We start from the raw sequence: 22,698 nt of genomic DNA, 5'->3' as shown, positions 1-22,698 counted from the left end.
CATGACCATTTCTGTAGCAACAACCATGTGTTTCTAGTGCAACAATTATGAAAACATGAGTGAGCTGTGGAGAAGCTCCCACTTCAAACCTTGCAGGCAGCATTAGGCAAACCATGGTCTCTCAACCTGTCATTTGCAGTATAGGGACAATTAGACTCTGGGTGGCTGTCAGAATTACTGAGAATGGGAGTGGCGTGCTCTGAATGCTTGAACACTAAATAAAGGCTACATACTGTCTGTCCCCAGCTTTCCCCTTTTCCAGAAAAAGGTTTGTCAGGATGGCTGCAGAATGGGCCTGGCGAGCTGGTTTAGCTTTCGCAGGCCAAATCTGAGAGTTGACAGTTGCAACGAGGCAACACTGAGAATTTTGTTACCAGGGTTTTTATTTTTAATTGTGCCCAATAGGCAGTTTGTGCTCCAAATCCATCAGGAACAGCTGGATGAAATGGCAGCCCTGTGTTTCCAGGAAGAGGGCTTGATCAGTAAGATGTCAGAGCTGGTGAGTCGTGTTTGAATATTCTTTAAAGTGCCCCCCTCCCGCAGCCGTGCTTATTTCTCCATGGATCATCTCTTGTTGTTTGGAGATGCATGCGCTGCATACTGTGTGCAGTCTGCTGGGGTTGTGAAGGCAAGCCCCTTCAGCAAACATTGAAAAACACAGGGCAAGCAACTTGCAACTCTGATTCTAAAAGTACCCTTCACTTGTAGAGTTCGTGATCTTTAACACACCCATCCTTATTCCTTACATTTTCCCTCTGCTAGGATTTCGAGGACTTTGTGGCGCAGCTAGATGAAATCCTGGCGCTGAAATCCAAATGCATCCAAAGATTGCGAAGCCAGCTGCAGCCTATTCTAGCTGCTCCTGCAAGTGGGACGGCACCAGACAACTTCCCTATGAAATAGCAGCATGGGTGAGGACTGTGCTGAGGCATTTGACCTTCAGTGACCAGCAGCTCAAGACAGTGAGGACTTCCAAAAGTTTGGGTCTTCTACATGGCATGTGCTTGAAGACTTAAGGCTTAACTTTAGCAGCATAAACTCAGCGGAAGTCCAGATTGTGTGCTCTGCCATTCATCTAAATACTTGACCACTGTGGCAAGACTTTGAGAAGTGGATAAAGTGATCCCTTTTCTCCTGCCATCACTCAGGCAACTTAACATTTATGGCAGTTTTGCGTACTGACAAAAAACAATAGAAAACCCAGCCAGATGGGCAAGCAGAACTAGTCCTGTTCTCAGGCAGTGTAGCCTTTGAGAAAGCGGTACTAGCTACTACCAAAGCCCCGTATGGCTAGGCTGCTTTGGCAGTTTGAAGTGTCTAAAGTATCAAGAGAGCCAGTGGACCTGTTTATTAGCATTACAGATCAGAGACACAGAGTTCACATTCTTGTAGTTATCCCTCTCTTCTCCCTTCAGCCCTATTTACCAAGCATTCTACACTTGTGCCTTGGCGATCTGCTCATCAGGTGCTTCCACACTAACTAAAAAGGTTTATTTTCAGATTTGCCCTTTCTTTTAAAATTGCATTTTATTTTCAGGATTCACTTTCTTTTACGGTTGTATCTTTTTTTGACTGTAAGCTTTAAAACTGTTTTTGATGTTGTATTTTATATTGTTGTAACCCATTCTGGGACCTTAGTGTGAAGGGCAGGCACTAAATTAAATAACAACAGCTGATTTCAGTCAAGCCTGGGTGGGCATCACTTTGCTCCACACATGACCTTCAAGAGCTTCGTGAAGATGGGTTAGAAGAAGCAAGCCGACAGACTGCAAGTGGGAAGGCAGGGTGACATGGTGCCTGAAGCCTTTACATGACTGTCATAAACATAATGTGCCTAACAGCTCTACGAAATTGGTGCTCTCGTCTTGCTAGGCAGGATTTCTAAGCAGGAACTTTTGACAGAACCAAGCCACTTTTATCAAGCCATCAACACTAGTCTGAACGAACAGAACTCAATCCAACTTGTACAAAAATAAGTGAATACTTGCTTTATGGCAGCAGCCCCAAAGAGGATGCAAGCATTATGGACAATAGCTTTGCAGCATACTAGTTCATCTTGTGATTGAGGCTTTTCCAAGATGGTGGAGAGAAACAATATTAAAAGGATTCACAGAAAGTGATAACTGGAAGTTTTGAAACCCCAAACAAGAGCATAGGGCAGCAAAAGCCAGTATCCTTTAAAACCTTGCCTGCCTTGGAAAACGCAGTGCTGCACATCACTATAGCTGCTCTCAATTTGTTTCCTTCCATGCGTCAGGAGACAGCACAGTCAGGAGTTGAGATTTACTCTGTCAAGCCCATCGCTTATGAAAGATGGGCTTTGTATCCATTAACAAGGTTGTTCCACCCCAAGGTTCATCTAAGTTGGAAGCTTAGCAGTCAGGCGGCAATATTTTCCACTTGGGTGGTGCCTCCAGACTACATGGGTACCTTTATTTCACAAGAGTAGCATCAGCATTCACATGCCAATAGATGCCTCATCTCACCCCGTTCTGGCTTGACCTTTGTGACTTGAACACAACAGTTCAGGGGTCACAGCACTGTCCTTACAGCAACATTGGTCATTCCCTTTCCCACATACCAAGCACCAACTAACCAAGTCACATTCAGAGCAGCAAAAGCAGCTCTTTGACTAACCTTTCCCACTGCTAAAGGAAATCATGTGCACATTAAGTCCTGGTGCAGGTACGTTCCTTGGCAGGTATAAACCCAGCAGGGACACAGTTCCTGCTTTTCAGGTACAACTTAACCAATTAGTAAAATGGTCGAGGTTCTAGCTGAGTGGCATTACACGAGAGCTGTGTACTACAATACATGGACGTGTTTTTAAGAGTTCTTTGTTTTAAGAGTCAGTAGGTTAAAGTGAATTCACTTAGAATGAGTATTATGCATGTTGCTTTTATACTGAATTTTTAATTGAAGTAAAAAGATAATTGAGCAAAACTTGCACAGAGGTCTAAATTGTGTCAAATTCAGTATTCTGATAAAATTAATTTGGTTTGAATGCAAAAGTAATTCACAGCATGGCAGAAGTGCTAAATAGCAGCAGCTGCTGCTGAGAAACAAACTCTGATGTGCAACAGGATCAGTAGTTGCTTTTGGCTGCAGATATGGAAGGCTGACAACATCCTGATCACAACTCAAGTAAATTGCCCAGCAGCAGAGGCCTCCCTCAAGGGAGGAAATGGCAGAAAGGCTTTTCTGCCAGTACACACAGTGCAGCAAATCACATTGCCCTGTGCTCTGACCATTGCAGCAGTTTGTGGCTGCAGGATCTACACATGACTCTCTAAGTTTACAGATGCAGACAGAGCACTTGATCAGCAGCAACTTACTTTGGTTCTGCCGCCAAAACCTGCACCTCAGATTTTGTTGCCGCATTCTTCCCTTCAGTGTCTTATTTAGTAATGAAGCGTCTCTTGTCAAAGCTGTTTGATCCTTCCCATGAAAAGCCAGCGCCAAGCTGCTGTCATTAGGAAAGCGATAGGTAAGGGCTTACATTATAACTCAGGTGTAAAAACATGGTCAGCCATAGGGCTCTGCTCCAAATTCATCCATCGAGTGCTTGTTTACAGTAAAAATTCAGACACACTATCAGGGCTTTACTATCAGATCTCACCACCTACACCTGGGGGTGGTAATTTATGCATGAGATATAGTTCCTTTTCTGTTCAAAGTGATTTGATACATCTAAAACCAATTCTAATCACAGTCACTGCTGCTGTCACAGGACACTACTGCTTGGGTCACTGACAACACAGCATGTCCCCATATTGAATTATGAGCTCCACAGATAAATTCTACTATTGTTTCCATTATCCCTTATGGTAGTGGAGATGGCAGCTTCTACCGAGATCAGTGGCTCCTAACTGAACTCAAATCAGGTATTGAAAAAGTTTGGTAGTGGGGTGTCGCCCCAGTTGTGTGGGACAGGCCCCAAGATCCAGGTTGCGGAAAGTGTTTTCATACTGTACTTGCTGAAGTCTATGTACTGACCTGCGCGGGGGGGGGGGGGGGGGCAGAGAGAGATTACTGCAGGGATGTTCACTGGAGAGTTGGAAACGTTTTTCCAAAGCTCAAACTCAAGACACAAGATGTTCTAGAGATATCAGAGATTTATAACCATTCCAGATTCATTCCGTTTCTTTTCCCTACCGCTAAACCTCTAGAGCAGGAGACCACCAGCCACATTTTAAGGTTTTATTAGTATCTCTTTCTGCAGAACCAAATACTTAGCAAATTACTCCAAATATCAAGACTGCTTATATTTTTTTATGTATTTAGATCTTTTTAACCATGTACAACATAATACACTATTGTACTATCAAAACCAAAAGTCTGATTTCTATTACTAGATGTTAATAGATTAATGATTACTATAGCAGTGTGGAAAAAAAGGAACCAATGCAGTGAATATTAAAAAGAAAGTGCTTGAAAGACAGACCTCCAATTTCACACTGTGTATTTATTTTAAACTAATGGAGTAGCCGAGTTCCCAGATGGGTCTCTGCTTAAATAATAATAATAAAACCTACCAGTCTGGGGAGGACAGTAGAGCCAAGAGGTTCAAGTCTCTTCCTCAGACTTCAGAAACCAGCCAGCGGGCAAGAGGTCCAGGTGGGGTTTCACAGCTTACCTGTTCTGAGAACTTATCTGTTCAAGCACACTGGCCAGAGCGTGTGGGCAGCCAGGGCCTAAACACCAGAAAAGGAAGCAATGCAGCTTCTCTGTATGCATAGAGGCAGTTTCAGAACCAGTGTCACACTTAAATTACACGCTAACCTTCAACCAAAGCCTCCCCCCCTCCACCAAATAAAACCGAAATTCCATTGCACTAAAGGTGGACTTGTGTTAATCTTGACCAAGGGTCAAATGTTTTCAGTAGAAGCAGACGCACAAATGAAAGCAGCTTCAAGGAGCCAAAGCATTGTTCGTTTCAGAGCCAGGCTGAGTCCAGTGCAAGACGTGGGAGTGGGATGGGGAGAAATACAACTCGCCTGGTCTGACTATGTACAACTCCAGTCAAGATTCTCCGTGGCCGAGCCAAAAAAAGGAAACTTAGGAAAGGACACTTAAACTTTAATCGAAGAACGTGGGCTGGGGTCTCTCCGCTGGGAATAGCACCCTGGAATGATGCGTGCCCACGGAGATACTACCCCAGCTCTCTCAGCATCTGGGAGAGGCAGGATCCTTGCGGTGTTGTCCTCCTTCCAGTGCCTGCAGGGAGAGCCACATGATGGTGGCGGCAAAGGGTCTGGTGAGCAGGGCAATGTCTGTGCTCCTTCCCGCATTCTTCAACTGGCTCCTGCTCGGGTCATTAGATCTTCCAGTGCATTGTTCTGGTCATTGTTGTGTAATAATAAAACCTCTTTAATGTCTTTCAATTCAAATCCCATTTCTTTAAATTTACTCATTAGCTGGAGAAGTTCTGTTGTCTATGAAAAAGGGGGGGAAAGGAAGAGGACATCTTTAAGAGCATGCTAGGAAGAGACCCCCATCTGGAAGGAAGATTACTTATATCCTACTGTGCATCTCTGGATCAGTCTTCCATCATTAAGGAGTAGCCACGGAAAAGCACAGAGCCCCATGCAAGAACTTCCAAGACGTGACATTTAAGAATTTGCATTCAAGCAATTAAAAGACACTTAAGAATACAATTACATTAAGTAAGAGCCAGACGGATCTCTTAGGTTAGACAGTTCTTAGCAACCTGGGCATTACACACCTAAATAAATTTATATGAAGCCAGTGGATACCATCTGAACCAAATGAAACCACTATTGGAGATGACCCAGTAATTGGAGGTGGCAATGGGTTGGATGAGGGGGGAAAACTGAAGCTGCATCCTAACAAGACCGAAGAACTCCTGGTGGGTAGTTCTCTTCTCAAAGAATTGGGGTGTGATGCCTGTTGATGGAGTCTTACTCCCTCATATAGAACAGAACTATGGTCTGGGGTACTCCTGGATCCAGCACCGTCACACTTAAGACCCAGGTGGTGAGAAGTGGTTGTTATCAGTTCCAGCTAGAGCATAAGGTACACCTGTTTCTGAAATGGGGAACAGGATTTCTACTGTGGTGCTCCTTTCCTCAGATGTTGTCATGCAAGGCACCAGGCCCTAGCTCCACCCTGAGCCTGGGATGAAGCTGGCGGGGAGCCGATTACAACGAAAGAGTCACAAGTGCAAGACAACTGCTCCTGATATTCAGAATAAAAGCTAGAGGATCTGTCAGTCACTACAGTCAAAAAGCAGCACCAGTAAGATTAGCAAGCCAAGCACTCATGATTAAGCTGAATCACAGGAGTAGTTCTACAGCACCACTGCACACCCAGCAGCTGAAAACTCACCTTCTCCTCTGAACACTGATACATTTCAAGAGCAGCTTCTACAAGGAGTGGATCAAAGCCCTTCTCGCAGAGCTGCCCATGGACAAATAGGTAGTCAAGGACCTACAAGGAGGAACAGGACAGTATAAAGAGATGAAGCTATACTAGGTCAGACCATTGCTCCATCTAGCCCAGGAGAATCTACTCTGGCTGATAGCAGCTGCCCAAGGATTTAGATAACAGGTTTTTTTACCAATCTCTGGCACCCACGTTCCTTTGGCTTGAAATTCTAAACCTGGGACCTTCTACAAGCAAAACATGAGCTGTACCACTGAGTTATAATGCCCTCTCCCAGCCTCCACAATTCAGAGATTGTTTTAAGTCCAACTGCCTACAAAGAACACTTATCACAGACATAAAGAAAGCAAACTAATACGGCCATAATCCTAAGGTCTGAAAATATTTTGTGGCTAGTTGTTGCCCCAAGTACCCCCTTCCCCTGCTGGAGCACCATAAGTTCTTGGGCCCAGTATTACCAAGATGTGTAGGATGCAAGGATCTACAACCCACATCCTTTCAGACATTGTACAGCATCTACCATTCAAAACCCAAACTAAGGCCAAAGTTGGCTTTCATCCAGTCTCACTTCCTTTTCCTGGCTTGCTTAAGCAGGGAAAAGGCTCCTCTTACCTGTTCTATGTTCTGGCCCTTCTTCTTCATTGCTTTCAGGACATCCTCGTAGGAATAGCCCATGTTGACAACAGTTTCAACACACTGCCGCTCACTAGAGGAAAGGGCCTGCAGCATGTTGATATACGTGGAGCCGCCGGGCCGTTTTGCACAGCTGGTGGTATTGGGCACTTGAGACGTCAGGAAACTTTGGTGAGTTACCTAGTTGAACAAGAGGGAAAGGAACCTCTTTCAGGAAGAGAGAGAAACTGGGATGCTGCAGTCTCAATGTAAGTCTTCCTATAAACCCGTAATAGCCATTGGACAATACAGTTGACACTCGGGTTGCGAATGTGATCCGTGCGGGAGGCATGTTTGCAACCCGCAGCGTTCGCAACCCACAGTGCCGCATCTGCGCACACGCAGGTTGCAATTCGGTGCTTTTGCGCATGCGCAAAGCGTGATTTAGTGCTTCTGCGCATGCGCCGAAACCCAGAAGTAACCTGTTCCGGTACTTCCAGGTTCAGCACAATGCGCAACCCGGAAACGCACAACCTAAAGCGTCTGTAACCCAAGGTATGACTGTAATAGAATGTGACTGATCTGCGGTCAATCCCCTCCTCCTCTGTGGGCAAAATAATAGCCAAGAGCTCAAGAACAAGGTGGAGAGTTACAGGTAAGTACTTTTGGGCTCCATGCACAGCTCCTCCGAGAACCACATGAGGTCCCTCCATGTCTAAAGCTAATCTTGGCGTGGCTAATAACTGGACGGGAAGCCACAGCAAGGCTCATACCTCAGAAAGGGGCGAGCCCAAGAAAGACAGCACCTCCCGGCAACATTTGATTTCATATCCTTGCCAAACCAGAATGACAAATGCATGGCAAGCAAGTCCCAGTTGGTGACTAGAACAGAATGATATATGCTGCTATAAAGGGTAAAGCAACCTACCCCTTTCCCCTACAGAAGCCTGTTGCATTTCCATGGAGGCCAGAGAAGGGAAACTCCTTTTTTTCCAAGCACAGAAGCGAAGCGAGTTGGCTTCGCTTGCTGCTATGGAATTCCTTGTGACCTGCTTCTAGCAGGCAAGTACTTGCATACAAGGCTGCTTTGTGTTAACTTTAAGACACAATCTAATTCCAAGTAGGGCTGTGCAATATTAGTTTTCAGTATCGCAATATATCACCAGTTGAACATCGTGATATATCGATATATCATGATATCTGGAATAAGGAAGGAACTACGCAGAGGCGAACAGGATAATGTCCTGGCAACTGCTACTACTTAGGGATCTAAAATGGATAAATGATGGTATCAATCACTACACAGTTTCATCAGCAGGCAAGCCAAAATGCATCCAAACAGGACTCGTGGTTTTGGGCTTGGATACCAAATTGTGGTATTCAGGACAATCCAAAGTACAGCAATGAGTCATAGTGAATACAAATAATCTGGGTCTGCCAGCAGGCCTGCTTGGCAGCAGAAGCAGAAGCGGTGGTGGCAGAAACAGCGGTGACCTCGCAGGCCTTGCCATGGGACGTGTCAGTAGGAGAGACAGCCTGCAAGGCCTCGTGGCAGCGGCAGGAGGCGGCAGCAGTTGCAGTGACGGTGATTGATAATATCATCATTTATCAGTTTTAGACCCCTAAGTAGTAGCAATTACCAGGACATTGTCCTGTTCGCCTCTGTATAATTCCACCCTTATTTCAGACATTGTGGTAGACTGCAATGTTTAGCTGATGATAGCAGCCCTCACACACATTGCAATTCACGATATATTGCCAGGTCAAATATGGTTATCACAAAGTGAACTTCAAACCAGTTTTGGATGATATATTGATATATCGCCCAGCCCTATTTCCAAGTATGTTCTAGTTGCAGAGCAACTAGTTGGAATATATAGTTTTCAAAATGGGAACCTATCCATAAATTGCATTGCTGTTTTTAATTCTTAGCTATTAAAGTCAGCTTTCTTGAAATCAATTCATCCTTGAATGACAGCATTTGGGAGGAGAGGGACCCCTCTTTAGTCTGCCAATGTAAAACAAAAAACCCAATGAGCTGGCCTATTTACCATTTACCTGCCAGGAAACCCATAAAAAAGTAGTAAGCGTAGCTAGAAGAACTAACCTGGGAACACATTTATGGAGACCAAATACTCTCCCAACCTGACTGCCTTGTTTCAAGATTTCCCTAAAGGCAAACACAGTTCAGTGTAAACTAGACAAAGCCCCTGAATAGCTAGGCATACTGCCAGCTTTTGCCATGCCAGCAAGATCAGTAAGACAGGCAGAATCAATTACACGCTGGAGATAAGCAGCTGGAGAAAAAGCAGGTCCTGCAAAAAGGAGGATTCCCTTTAAAGGGATTTCCTAAAACAAGAAAACCCAGAGGAGAAGTAACAACCAAGGCAAGAATCAACAAGAGACTCTGCTGCAGGGAAAGTTACGAATGAACTCTCATACCTGCACGGCCAGAACTCACATTTCAGAGACTCGTCATAGGAAGAAGCCTTGTAAAAATAACTTCCAGGATGCGCAATAGGATTATGCTTAATCCACACAGGCCAAGAATCAGGATAATCTCTACTGGGAAATATACTCAAGTCACTGCAACATTTCAGCTTGCTAACACCTTCTCCAAGGGGCCGAGTTTTTTTTTTTTTTTTTACATGAAAAGAAGTCTTGTGGCACCTTTTGCCCTAACCAAAATTTATTATGGTATAATAAGTTTTCGTATGCTAGAACCAACTTCATATTGAAAAGGGCCCTAGTCCACAAAAGCATGATTGAATCACGTATGACCACGTATACCTGCAACGCCAGGGAATAAAAAATAGATTCAAACCAGGAAATGGCATGCGAGAGCTAGAGAATCCTTGTGGCTTGTGAGGACACCTTCCCCAGAGCCCAAAGAGGACTTCAATGAGGGCAGAGGAACCCCCAAGGAAATCTGAGGCGCAGTGGGCCGTTTTCAAGGCTGCTCAGCCTCCCTGGCTAGCAGCTGACACATGCATGGGAGCAGCAGCTGCTTTTCCGCATGTCCTCCAACCAGCCCCAGAGCTTCAACTCTAGTTGAAGAGACAGTTGTATGGTGAGAGAGCTGGAGAGCAGGAACAGACAGGTGCTGAGGCTTTTAAGAGGATGCTACCCACTGACTCGATTTTCACTTACGTATACGGGGGCCCGGAGTGTAACCCCTGCATAACCGGGGTGGGTGGGATGGGACGCCTGTATTTTAGGATTTAAAGGTGCCCAGCTTCCTAGAAATCAGTTTCCACCGCACACCCTGTTACAGACTGCATAGCCATCCCCAGGGAAAGCCATGGAATATACCAGATTGTGCATTCAGCCACGCTGCCAACTAAATCTGAACCAGAGCAACCCTCACTAGCTTGTTCTGCAAAAACACTAAGCTAGCCAGGCAGTATAAGTGGCAGAATAGCTGCTATGAAGGGAAGGGCTGTACACTTGCACGCCCTGCAAAACAAACATTTGCTTTCATCAATTTATTATGTATTGTATTTATATGCAGTGGACATTTAGGTTGCGAACGTGATCCGTGCGGAAGGCATGTTCGCAACCCACTGCGTTTGCAACTCGCAGCGCCGTGTCTGCGCATGCGCAGGTCACGATTTAGTGCTTCTGCACATGCACCAAAACCAGAAGTAACCCGTTCCAGTACTTCCGGGTTCGGTGCGGTGCGCAACCCGAAAACACGCAACCTGAACCGTCTATAACCCGAGGTATGACTGTACTGCCCTTCATCCTAAGATCACAGGGCAGTTTACAGTATAAAAAGGTAAAGGTACCCCTGCCCGTACGGGCCAGTCTTGACAGACTCTAGGGTTGTGCACCCATCTCACTCAAGAGGCCGGGGGCCAGCGCTGTCCGAAGACACTTCCGGGTCACGTGGCCAGCGTGACATCGCTGCTCTGGCGAGCCAGAGCCGCACACGGAAACACCGTTTACCTTCCCGCTAGTAAGCGGTCCCTATTTATCTACTTGCACCCGGGAGTGCTTTCAAACTGCTAGGTTGGCAGGCGCTGGGACCGAACAACGGGAGCGCACCCCGCCGCGGGGATTCAAACCGCCGACCTTTCGATCGGCAAACCCTAGGCACTGAGGCTTTAACCCACAGCGCCACCCGCGTCCCTAGTATAAAAACCACAAAAATACCGAACATAAGGGCACCTGTAGGCATTAGGTGCAGGCAGGAAGACTTGTCGTAGACCCTCATGCAATACAACGCATCGATCACCCCAACAGCAACAGCATGGCAACAAGGCATCTAAATGTGATTTGGGTTATTTTAGCCAGCTGCAGCCCAACCCAGCCTTTCCTTCCCCTGCCCACATCAAGGTCTCCAATCCCAAAGCAATGTTTCCAGTTGCGCAGGAACTTACCACCGTGGCTGTGGTGAGCGCTGGGATTTCATCTGTACATGCTACTGAGCTGGGCAGGGAAGGCAGTCTGGACGTGGGGGGCAACGTCTGTGCCTCTGGGCCACCGTCCACGCTGAGGTCAGAGAGCCCAGCCACGTGGTGCCCATTCAGTTCGCTGGCTTTGCTCTGCAACGAGCTGAGGAGAGTGCCGTTGCGAAGGCAGGCTGTGCCGGGGAACGTGCTCGCCAGCTTTGCCGCCTGCAAGTCGCCCTCGTCCGAGTCGAGCTTCGGGAAGGAGAGCGACTTGATATTGCTCACCGACGTCACGGGTGAGAGGGACACTTTGGAAGACAGGGACATCTTTTCACAACTCCCCAGCTGCGGTAAAGCGATAAGACCGTTTGGCTTGTGAAGGGGCTTGAGGTCCAAACTGGCCCTTTCCAAAGACGCCAAGACCTCCTGGTCTTGTAATACAGACTCAGGTGCTACTTTGGGCAAGCTATTGTCTAGAAGTTGGGCCACGATTGGCCCCGGAGTACCAACATGGAGCTGCAGAATGTTCTTCAGCTCCTCTTTATCGTCGAGTGTTTTTAATTCCAGTTTGTCAAAGGGGTCTTCCTCGCACTCGAAATCCGCCGGGTTGAAATCAGCCTTCGCATGGGGCGGACTCAGAACTTTCTGCTTTGCGGTGCTGCTGTTGGCAGGGGTAGGAATGAGGATGTAGTTGTGATGCAGGCTAGCCATGATGGGGTTGATGGGAGGTGGAACAGCGTTCTCTGGGCAGCCGCTGTCCGGGAAGCCTGCTTGCTTCTGCTCCTCGAAGGTTGCTTTTTTATTGGCTAGGGCCTCCTCAGCCCTCTGCTCAGCCTCTTGCTGGGCAGCCTGGATTCGTTTAATGTTCTCAGCCCACTCAATAGTCCTCTTTTCCAAGGAGAAGTCATACTGGGGGGAGAGGAAAACACAAGACAACAAGGTAAGAAAGAGCTGCAGGAGCTATGCTGGCAAACACATCTTCTCCAAAGCTTACTTTGGAAATCAACCCCTGCCAAATTAGGAATGGAACTACAGAGGAATCATGCCTCCAATTTCAAGAACCTTTTCAGAAGGATACTGTGAGCAATGATGCCAAAGGCTGCTGAGACACTAAGGAGAATTAGCAATGTCACACTCTCTCAAGAATGTGAGGGGTGGTACCTCTAATGACATGGCTAAGTGTATAAGCAATTTGGGACCTACTGCCAAACTGAGGATGAGCACTCCAGTTTGTCCAAAAAATTGTTTAGCCTAAGCTAACATGGCAGCTTGGCCAGGGTGGGAGAAAAGAATCACCACAGTTGCCCGTACGTATTGCAGGCCGTGAGATGTCAAGATACGTTGCACAGAACCAAGAGCCAACATGAAGCACAGAAGACTGAAAGTATACCAGATACAGAGATGCTTCTGTGCCTTCATTCTACTGCTTTTGGAGAATGCTGAAAGGGCACCTCTTTACACTCGAGGTTTCTGTTCTTAGGACCTACATCACGCCATTTATATTCCAAATAAATATCAAAATATCCCATCGGGGTGTACATTAAAAACAAATCTCAGAGCATCAATGAATGAGAGATACAGTGGTGCCCCGCAAGACGAATGCCTCGCAAGACGGAAAACCCGCTACACGAAAGGGGTTTCCGTTTTGGAGGTGCTTCGCAGGACGAATTTGCTATGGGCTTGCTTCACAAGACAAAAATGTCTTGCGATTCCTGGGGGGGTTTTTTCCGCTCCCCACCCCCTTTTTCTAAGGCACTAAGCTGCTAATAGCCTTTTAGCAGCTAATCCGCTAATCCCTTAAGCCTTTAATAGCCGCTAATAGCCGCTAATCCGCTAATGGGGTTGCTTTGCAAGACGAAAAAACCGCTAGACGAAGAGACTCACGGAACGGATTCTTTTCGTCTTGCGAGGCACCACTGTATATATGGAATACTGACAGACAGCATAATAATAATAATGGTTGTAAATGGTTTTAAACTGTTTTTAATGTTGTGCTTTTAATGTTGTGACCTGCCCGGTGGGCCTTAGGGTGAAGGGTGGAAAACAAACAAACAAATAGATACTAGGGTGATGACTGCTGTTTCCAGGAACTCTTCTGGTTGTGAGACTTTTATGGGTGAGCTGAGAATTTGTTTCGACCCTGGGTGAGAACCCAGAAGCTGAGAGGAAGATTTTGTCAGAAGGAAAATGAACTGATATTGATTTATATATGTATTAGTAACTGTATTCATGTAAAATTTTATATGCAACTGCTATTTCTGTAATATTTTGTTAAACTGTTTGTTGCTGCTTCTGTTTGTTCACCGCTTAGATATATATTTATTATATTAAACAGCACAGAAATTAAATAATCTAATCAAACCAAATATTATATGCCACATACTGGAAGAAAAGCCAAAGCCAAACTAAAATAGAATTAAATATGAGATTATGCGGACAAGTGGGAATGATTAAACTACAGCAATGTTAGGAGAAAAGGAGGAGGGTGATAAAGAAGAGCTAAGTAACTGGAACCTTGTGGTCAAATATATTAAGGAAAAAATAAGAGCTGCTGATATCAGCACAGATTTTCTTCTTTGCGCATTTGCACGATAAAGGTTAGGCCCAGATGAAGCAGGACCATTTTGCAGTAGTCTGGTTGCCAGTAAATGCAATGATTTATTGATTATAATCATCATGAATTATACTCAATATTGTATACTTCTCTTTTATGAAATATTAACCGAATATTTAAGTTATTAAATAGGAATAATTCCCTTTTTTCAAAACCTTTTTCTACTCCATGATTTATTTATTTTTAAAACCTAGAGGGTCTTTCAGAGTTGTCAGTTCCAAATGACCTGAAATTGCTGTTTGCTTCTTGAGAGCACGCAAGGATTTATTTTTAATAACTATACAGAAATAATAAGGCAGACTCCCCCTGTGTTAGTGGATAACATTCACCTGGAACAGGATTAAAACCCTTAAATGTATTATTTTTACAGTTTGCAAAGGTTAAGTGAGGCCAATATCAACCAGCTGTGAAGACAAAGCCTTTATCCAGCAACTTTCAGAACACCCTTAAATCAAGCAAGGGAAGCAATTCTTCTTCCTTATCTTCAATAAGAATTTTCTGCTGTTGGCTAACAAAGGTGGGTGTTGCATTGATGACTTGAGCTTGCTTCAAAAGCTACTTCTGCTTATTTGGCTTTGAGATGGATTAAAGCACACACAGGGCAGGTGTTGACAAACTACCCAAATCTATTTTAAGGGAACCAGAAGCAGCCGTTCCAGCGCAGTTAACAAAAGAGGGGCCTGCTTCAGTTGTTCAGAGTGAAACACTTTTAATCTTGGATAGTAGGTTAATGCAGAATAATCTGTTACCTAAAAGCGCAGTCCTGAGTATGCTTATGCAGAAGGAAGCCTCCACAAGTTGTAGACGACTTTCTATTGCAACCCTGTACAAAACAAGCAAGTCTCACCTGGGCTTCCCTTACAAGCTGTGGAGAGTCAGGCAAACAAAAGCCAATGGGCAAGCCAACTTTGGCTGGTGCTCTGAACTTGTCTCCTATCTTGAACGGGACGTCATCGAGGTAACTGAAGGTCCCTAAAGAGAGGGAATGAAACATATCAATGACTTTGCATTTGTCAGTCAATACAATCCCATTTCACCCATCTAGGACAAATCCCCAGTAACAGGAAGGTTTTAAAAGTCTGAAACCAACAGAAAAGCAAATGAATGTTGGGGTTTCTATTCAATTCAAATGTGACACGGTGTCTGGCTCTGCAAAAGCCTTCCAAAAACTGCTTCATCCCAATTTCCCCGAACACTGATAAAAATAACCACACTAGCAGTTTTAGTTAGAAATCGCCTTCTATTTTTATGCTTGAAAGTTCATGTTTTATATAAACATGAACTTATATAATAGTCAGCAGCACCTATATAATAGGCAGCAGCAGATGCCTTCAGTTAAACAGCCTCCATAGATGGGAGATGGGCTTAATGGGATTCCCAGGCACCTTGAGCTCACACACCTGCTTCCAACAGCTGCTGGCATCCCAAGTCTATTTTTCATATTGCTGCACTGTCCAATATTATCAGGCAGGGGAGGGACAGTTCATAGTATTATGCAAGCAAGAAGAGCCAACAGGAACCAAAGGGGAGAGCAACAGATTCAGAGGATCAGCAGGCCTTATTATGCAGCTTGTAAGGTGCATGCATGTTGGATATATTAAGCTGCTCTGCACCAAGCCAGCACATTGGTCCATCTGGCCCCCATCCTGTCTACTATCCTGTCTACTCTCTGGGAGCAGCTGCTTCCCAATTCAAAGTCCAGGTCTGAAATAAGAAAAACAAGGAGGGCATTGCTCTGAGCATCTTGGAATCTCCCATACTGGCTGCTATCTAAATGGCCAGTGTAACCCTGCATAAACTCACAGGCTGGAGAACCAACACAAGAGTCACCTTCCCCACAGCCATGCAGCCACTCAATATCTCCAGTCTGCACTGCTCAGTACTCTGCACTTACAATGTATGCCTTGGTCAGTTATGGAAAACAGAGGAGGCTCAGAAAACAAAGAGAATGCAAAAAAGGGAGAAAGCTAGGTCTCAAAGGCGCAAACTAATAATACTTATTGCTGGAAAAAGAAGAAAAATCCCGCTTCAGAAATGAAATACCTTCTTGGACAAAGGAGCAACATTTGCGTAAAGCACCTATCTGGCACTATAGGCACTTCTCTACAACGAACAATAATAGTTCCTCCTTTCTACTACTTCTTGGTCAATTACATCACACCCCTTTTATACATAGTGATCACCTTAGTACAAACTTCTTTTTATGTGCAAAAGAGGCCAGCTGAGACAGTCTTGACAAATATTACGCATCTAAGTGACAAGGCACAACTGGTGAGGAAGTCCCCGAAATAAAAGGCACATGCGCCATATTCCTTCTTCTCAGCGTGTTTCCAGTTACAGTCGTCCCCCCACCAATGAATTTTCCCTTGGCAGAGCTGATACAGGATGGCAATCACAAGAGTCCTGCAGCTCATAAGTCCAGTTTCTGCACAGATTAGTGGTAGAACATATGCTTTGCTCGCAGAAGAAGAACCCATGTTCAATCTCAGAAATTTAAAAGGGTCTCGGGTAACCAAACAGATTAAAATCAAGCAGCAAACAAACTGTGGAAGAAGAATGAATGGGTTTGCGGTTCTAAAATGCTAGCGGATTCGATCACTCAAACGTGGTATTAGGCAAAGTACAGACATTAGTCGGGGAGGGAGGAGGTGTGTGTTTTGGCTGAAGGGGAAAATATTTATCTCAGCGAATGCTTAGTACGTTGTACAAGCAGGACAAAAGAAAGAAGATATCTGTGCTGTTCAGCTTGCAGTCTCTTCTTCTTTTGTATGCAGAGACACAGCTTGAACTATCCAGAGCTGTGCTTGCTGCAAAGCTCTCTTATGTCATCATTAGCTTCCTTTAGGTGGAAATTTTGTATTGTCAACTTGAAATCACATCGGGGGGGAAAGGCACTGTTCAGCAAGAGCCACAGGATAGAAAACCAGAACAAGGGCTATGTGACTATGCACAACCATCACCCCTCCCCTACCAAGTGGAGCACGACATGTTTTTCTCTTCTGTCTTCCAACCTACTGCATTTTCTTCTTCCAGGTTAAGGCTGCCCATTAAAGGCTAGCCTAATTGCTTATCTGAAGATGGCTTATTTTTAGGTTGACCCCTGACCAGACTGAACCGACTATTGTCATCTCACTAGTCAAAAGGGAATGCCTTCCAATCAATATTACTATTTTGGGACCAGAGATCATCACCGCATCTCAGGTTACAGATCCCAACTCTGTTATAAGCAGGGGTGACCCAGGAAAGGGCCTTGTTTGCTGTGGTGCCAAACCTCTGGAACTCACCCCCTGTGAAGCTGAATTGTCACCATCAGTTATCATTACAGTGCCCTGTTAAACTTTACTTTTCAAGATGCTTCATTCTGACTGATGGCTTTACTTAGCTTCACACTGCTATTCTGTTTAATGCTGTATAAATCTATTTGCTGGCACAGTTTCATTTTCAACATTCTGTACACCACTTTGGGACACCGTGTACCTGAAAGTTGTATGTAAATGCTTAAAAACAACAATGAAGCTAGCTCTTCCATGAATACCTTCACAATATTTCTTATCCAATTGCTAAGGTAAAGGTAAAGGGACCCCTGACCATTAGGTCCAGTTGTGGCCGACTCTGGGGTTGCGGAGCTCATCTCGCTTTACTGGCCGAGGGAGCCGGCGTACAGCTTCTGGGTCATGTGGCCAGCATGACTAAGCCGCTTCTGGTGAACCAGAGCAGCGCACGGAAACGCCATTTACCTTCCCACCGAAGCGGTACCTATTTATCTACTTGAACTTCATGCTTTCAAACTTCATGCTAGGTTGGCAGGAGCAGGGACCAAGCAATGGGAGCTCACCCCGTTGCAGGGATTCAAACCGTGACCTTCGGATTGGCAAGCCCTAGGCTCTGTGGTTTAACCCACAGCGCCACCTGCATCCCTATCCAATTGCTTAGGAACACCCTAACCTATCTTTAAAAAGACAGCCCCCCCTTGCCACACCTGAAACAAGAGACACACATTTCACTTACCATGAAAGTCGGACCTTGACTTCGGAGCAGCCATTTAGAATCTGAAAGACATTTTGAAACAGCATTAGTGACCTTGCATCATCACACCTGCAACACGTACTCTCCATCCAGTGGAGTCATCCTGTAACTATTAGCTCAGCTTTTTTAATGTGACAGGTAACACAACCTTCTTTATCAACAGAGTCCCCTGTGTTCTACACACCTGAGATCTGGCATAAAAATTTCGATCCTACTTATCACCATTTTTGGTTTTTTAAAAAAGGGTTATGAGAACCAGAAACAAAATTGAGGAGAGGGCCTTATGTGGGCGGGGAGGGGGGAATGTGCCTCCTTTGGCCACTAAGTTTTGTGAAACAACTTGCCACTGTGACTGCTCAGATTGCTATTACTCCATTCCTTACTACAGTCCTCTCCAAACTCTGCTTCCAAAATATTGTGATCCCAATTATGCTATTTGTGCATGCATGTTAGCACAACTCTTAGTGTGCAATCAGGAAACCCACAGCTTGTCCAGCAAAAATGACTGCAAGAAACCATGAAGTGTCAGTTTATCAAGACCCCCCCATCTATACCCAACAGCCCTTTCCCCTGCACAGCCTCTACGCCATAAACTGTCAAATGTCAGTATCAATTATCAGCAAAGCAAGGGTCTGTCTGTTGCCCCTTCAACAATCTAACGTCCAAGGGGATACAAACGTACCAGTTTCACAACACAGCTTACACCAGGCAGACAGGAGGAAACTTCAAGCCTAAAGGCTTCGCTTTCAGTATGATCAAAATCTGCAAGTCTGGATGCTACTGATCTAATCTTACAGATGTGCTGGGTATTCCAAAAGTGTTTCCACACATGCACATCTGTGTAACTCAAGGCCTGGCCTTACCTGCAGGAGATCCTGTTGCAACAAAACTGCTTCTATTCTTTACCAGCAACCGAAAACCTGAGGTGGGGGCACTTTCACTTAAAGGCAGTCCAAGGTTCTGTATTCTGAAGAGTATTTTTGACATGGACACGGCTACACCCTCCCCCCAATTACTTGAGGCATAAATAAATCAAAGGATGAGTTAAGTCCCTGACATTACTGGGGCATGACACAGGCTAGAACTGAACAGGGATTATGAAAAAGGAGTCTCTCCCTCAAAAAAATGAAGGTTTGGGGGATATTGAACAAAGCACAACCACTTGGCTTCAGCCGAAAGAAAAACGTGAAGTCATGTGAAATTATCACTGTATTGAAATCTGTGTCAGAACAATGACACAGCATTCCTTTGGCGATTTTGTTTTCTGTGTATTATCACAAAGAAGAATATACTCTTTAGTTTTTATCCTACGGTATCCCAAGTGACAAAAATGTAAACTTAAAAGACATTCACTTTTATCAAAAGAAATTTAATGCTGTGAGCTGCCCTCTGATCTTTGGATAAAGGGTGGTATATAAATTTAATAAATATAAATTAAAATAAATCCACAGTGGACATGAAGATTAAAAAACCCGATAAACCCCAAACGTATCTACACACACAGTACTCTCTCTGGTATAAAGGACTCAACAGATTCAAGTTTGAAACAGAGGTATGTCCACACCTATTCTTATACAGTGATTCAACAGGAGACTCCTCTGAAATTGGGCAGTTCTGAATGAATCAGGACAGGGTGGGGAGCAAGTTTCCCCATTTTCCCCAAACTGCACTGCTTATAAACCGGATCTAATTTAGCATGGACTTGGACTATAGCATACCTTTCATTGATTGTCATTCAAGTGAGAGCAAAAACTGCAAAAAAATTAGCAGGGGCAATTAGAGTAAGATCTATTATTTGATTATTGATGTAAACCTCCAAAAATTATCTTGTGTACATATTCTGTACTATCTTCAGTACATTTTTTATTTTATTTTACTGCTATGGCTAGTAGCTGATGCAAATAAAGATTCTTCTGATCTGATCTTTCATTGACTGTACCTGTTTTATTCCACACTATTGTCACAACTGCTGTACTTCATAGACCACTGACCTGAAGGTTGAGGGGGAGAAGTGTTTCTTAAAAGCAGCTTGGAAGAGACACACTGATATCTCTGTTGTGACAAGTGGTGCAACTATCCATGTATATAAAAATGGAGCGCTTGCAAATCTTTCTATCTCTGTCACATGGAACATAATGCTGTTGGAGAGAAGCAACTTTTGTGAAGCATTTCCTAATGATGCAAAATCCCTCACCATTACTCTTAGGACCTGATTCAAAACAGTATTTTTTGACAGCCAGCATGGTCTAGAAAGAACAGCAGCCTTCCTCACTCTGCAGCTCTCCAGATCAGGGGTCAGCAACCTCAGACCTTGTGGGGGGCCAGACTATATTTTGGAAAAAAATATGAATTCCTATGCCCCACAAATAACCCAGAGATGCATTTAAAATAAAAGCACACATTCTACTCATGTAAAAACCCGCTGATTCCTGGACTGTCTGCAAGCCGGATTGAGAAGGCGATTGGGCCACATCTGGCCCCTGGGCCTTAGGTTGCCTACCCCTGCTCCAGATGTTTTAGACTACAATGTGACTTCAGCATGCCTGTTTGTTAGGACTTAAAAGCAGGTCAAGCCCTGATTTAAAAGCCCTTCCTCTGCCATGAGCTCATTGCGTGACCATGGGAAAGCCCAGTTCTGTACATGGGAGTAAACTGGCTTCATCTCATAAAGATAAACCTAATGAAAATGAACCATATAATTTTAATGAATAGATCAGGGGTGGCCAACCTGGTGGTACTTCTACTGAAGACTTGGGTCAACAAAGATAAATCAAAAGTAGCTTTATTGTATGAAAAAGAGCATTAAACCCAATAAGGAGAAGCCTTCTTCTGAGCCTTTTCTCACTTGCCACTATCCTTCTGTAACTCTTCTCCCAGTTGCATTCTTCTAGCATAGCTCCAATACAGTGGTACCTCGGGTTAAGAACTTAATTCATTCTGGAGGTCTGTTCTTAACCTGAAACTGTTCTTAACCTGAGGTACCACTTTAGCCAATGGGGCCTCCCGCCGCCGCCGTTTCTGTTCTCATCCTGAATCAAAGTCTTAACCCGAGATACTATTTCTGGGTTAGTGGAGTCTGTAACCCGAAGCATCTGTAACCCGAGGTACCACTGTACTTGGTTTCCTGGTCAAAGTGGACCTAAATGGCTGAAAGAGATCTCTGGGAGAAATGAGGCAGATAGAGAGTGGCTTTTAACCTGTAATCTGTCTGCAACCTCTCTTTCCCCCACCCCGCTTTGTATGCTGGAAGCAAATTCAGGGAGAGGAATCCTGCAGTTGTTGAGGTTCTCATTTTGCCCTTAAGTACCACCTCTATATCTCTCCCTGTTCACATGCAGGCCCAAATAGGTTTGCCTCATATTTCTCTCGCACATTAAATCGAGCATTTAATTTTCAGCTTCTCTGTTATACGTTTAACCTGTAATTGGATTTCGTTCAGGGAACATTAAGTCATACATTTTTATTGTCTTCATGCAACTATGCAATTCCATACTAATTACCATCTTTCACCTTCAGCCTCAATGAGGTGTATATAATAAGCCAGCCTTTATCTCTCCTACTATAGCAGCTTTTGCAAATCAGTAAGAATTAAGCAGACAACACACATCATCACAAGCTAATGCACGGTTCCCTTAAATTAACCAGCCCTCTTTCCCTTAGTATTTCAATGGAAACACAAACCAGGTGCAAAGAATTTACAAAATGGAGCTGAGTAGGGCTAGGATCCTGGATATCACACTATCGATAGTTGGGCCAAGGCACATTTCATCCACCAATAAGCAACAGTAACCCACCTAGAGGGAGATATCAGGAGACACAAATGCTATGGGAGATCTGTGGCTTTCATGCCCGACTTGTAAGCTTCGTAGAGGCCTGACAGCTGGGTAACTGATGTTGTAAAAAAAATAATGCAGGACCAGATAAACATTGGGTCTCAACACATAGGGCTCTTTTATTATTGCTATACAAAGTAATTTGCATAAGCTTTTTTTTCAAAAGGGCCAAACAAAAGATGTGGGCATCATGCGGAAGGTCATTTTGACGGCCAAAATGATGCCAATGAGTGCATGCCAATACTTTCCCCATTCTTGCATGCCACCTCCTTCCCATCCCTGTCCACTGAACATTTCCAATCTGACTGAATCGCCCAGTGTGCCATAGCCAAGGCTGCTCACTTCATAAAATAAATCCCATGCTTCATGGCCACGTGGAGACAACTGGAGTTCTTAGAGAACCAAAGGGTGTGCTGTTCCAGCCACTCTTAAGTTTGCTCCACAGGAAATTTGTGACCAGAATACGAAAAGACACTGCGGCACAGCTGCCTCTTACATAGTAGGCAAGCCCCCAAAGTTCTCAGTAGTGATATTGAAGCAAGTGAATAACAGTATTTCCCCTAAGGTTGAGTAACCAAGTACAACATTTGGCTAAGTAGATTTCTACTCCTAAATAAATGAAGGGTGCAAGGCAAACAACTTGGCATCAGGTTACCTAAATGACTTGGCCCCTATATCGTCAGAGAATACCACATGCCTCAGGGGTGCACTTGGTTTGAACTGTAAGCTGGGATCTTATTGTTGTAGCTCCAGACCTCTGGAATCAGTTACCGGCCAAAATTAGACCAGCACCTAGCATCTTGATGTTTAGGCA

General features: G+C 44.6%; 2 protein-coding genes across 7 annotated transcripts in view; one reads left to right on the top strand and one right to left on the bottom strand.

Moving 5' to 3' along the window:
* KIF24 (kinesin family member 24) overlaps window positions 1-4,528 on the top strand; it is a 34,202-nt gene extending 29,674 nt beyond the window's left edge. For all 6 annotated transcript variants that reach the window (XM_083402642.1, XM_083402641.1, XM_083402638.1 and 3 more), the window contains 2 exons: window positions 406-499; window positions 763-4,528. In XM_083402642.1, coding sequence (XP_083258768.1) covers window positions 406-499; window positions 763-903 — 235 coding nt within the window. In that variant the 3' untranslated portion in view covers window positions 904-4,528. The remainder of the gene's footprint in view (window positions 1-405; window positions 500-762) is intronic.
* Window positions 4,187-22,698, bottom strand: part of UBAP1 (ubiquitin associated protein 1) — a 31,595-nt gene continuing 13,083 nt past the window's right edge. Inside the window, exons 2-7 of the mRNA XM_083402993.1 lie at window positions 18,034-18,074; window positions 14,873-14,997; window positions 11,400-12,320; window positions 7,018-7,218; window positions 6,349-6,450; window positions 4,187-5,435 (exon numbers count right to left, since the gene is read on the bottom strand). Of these exons, the coding sequence (XP_083259119.1) occupies window positions 5,295-5,435; window positions 6,349-6,450; window positions 7,018-7,218; window positions 11,400-12,320; window positions 14,873-14,997; window positions 18,034-18,067 (1,524 nt within the window). The 5' untranslated portion in view covers window positions 18,068-18,074 and the 3' untranslated portion in view covers window positions 4,187-5,294. The remainder of the gene's footprint in view (window positions 5,436-6,348; window positions 6,451-7,017; window positions 7,219-11,399; window positions 12,321-14,872; window positions 14,998-18,033; window positions 18,075-22,698) is intronic.

The sequence above is a fragment of the Podarcis tiliguerta genome (genome assembly GCF_965153285.1).
Source record: "Podarcis tiliguerta genome assembly, chromosome: 11".
Taxonomy (NCBI): Eukaryota; Metazoa; Chordata; class Lepidosauria; order Squamata; family Lacertidae; genus Podarcis; species Podarcis tiliguerta.
Note: the sequence above shows the minus strand (reverse complement) of the source record. Positions and strands in the feature narration are given on the sequence as shown.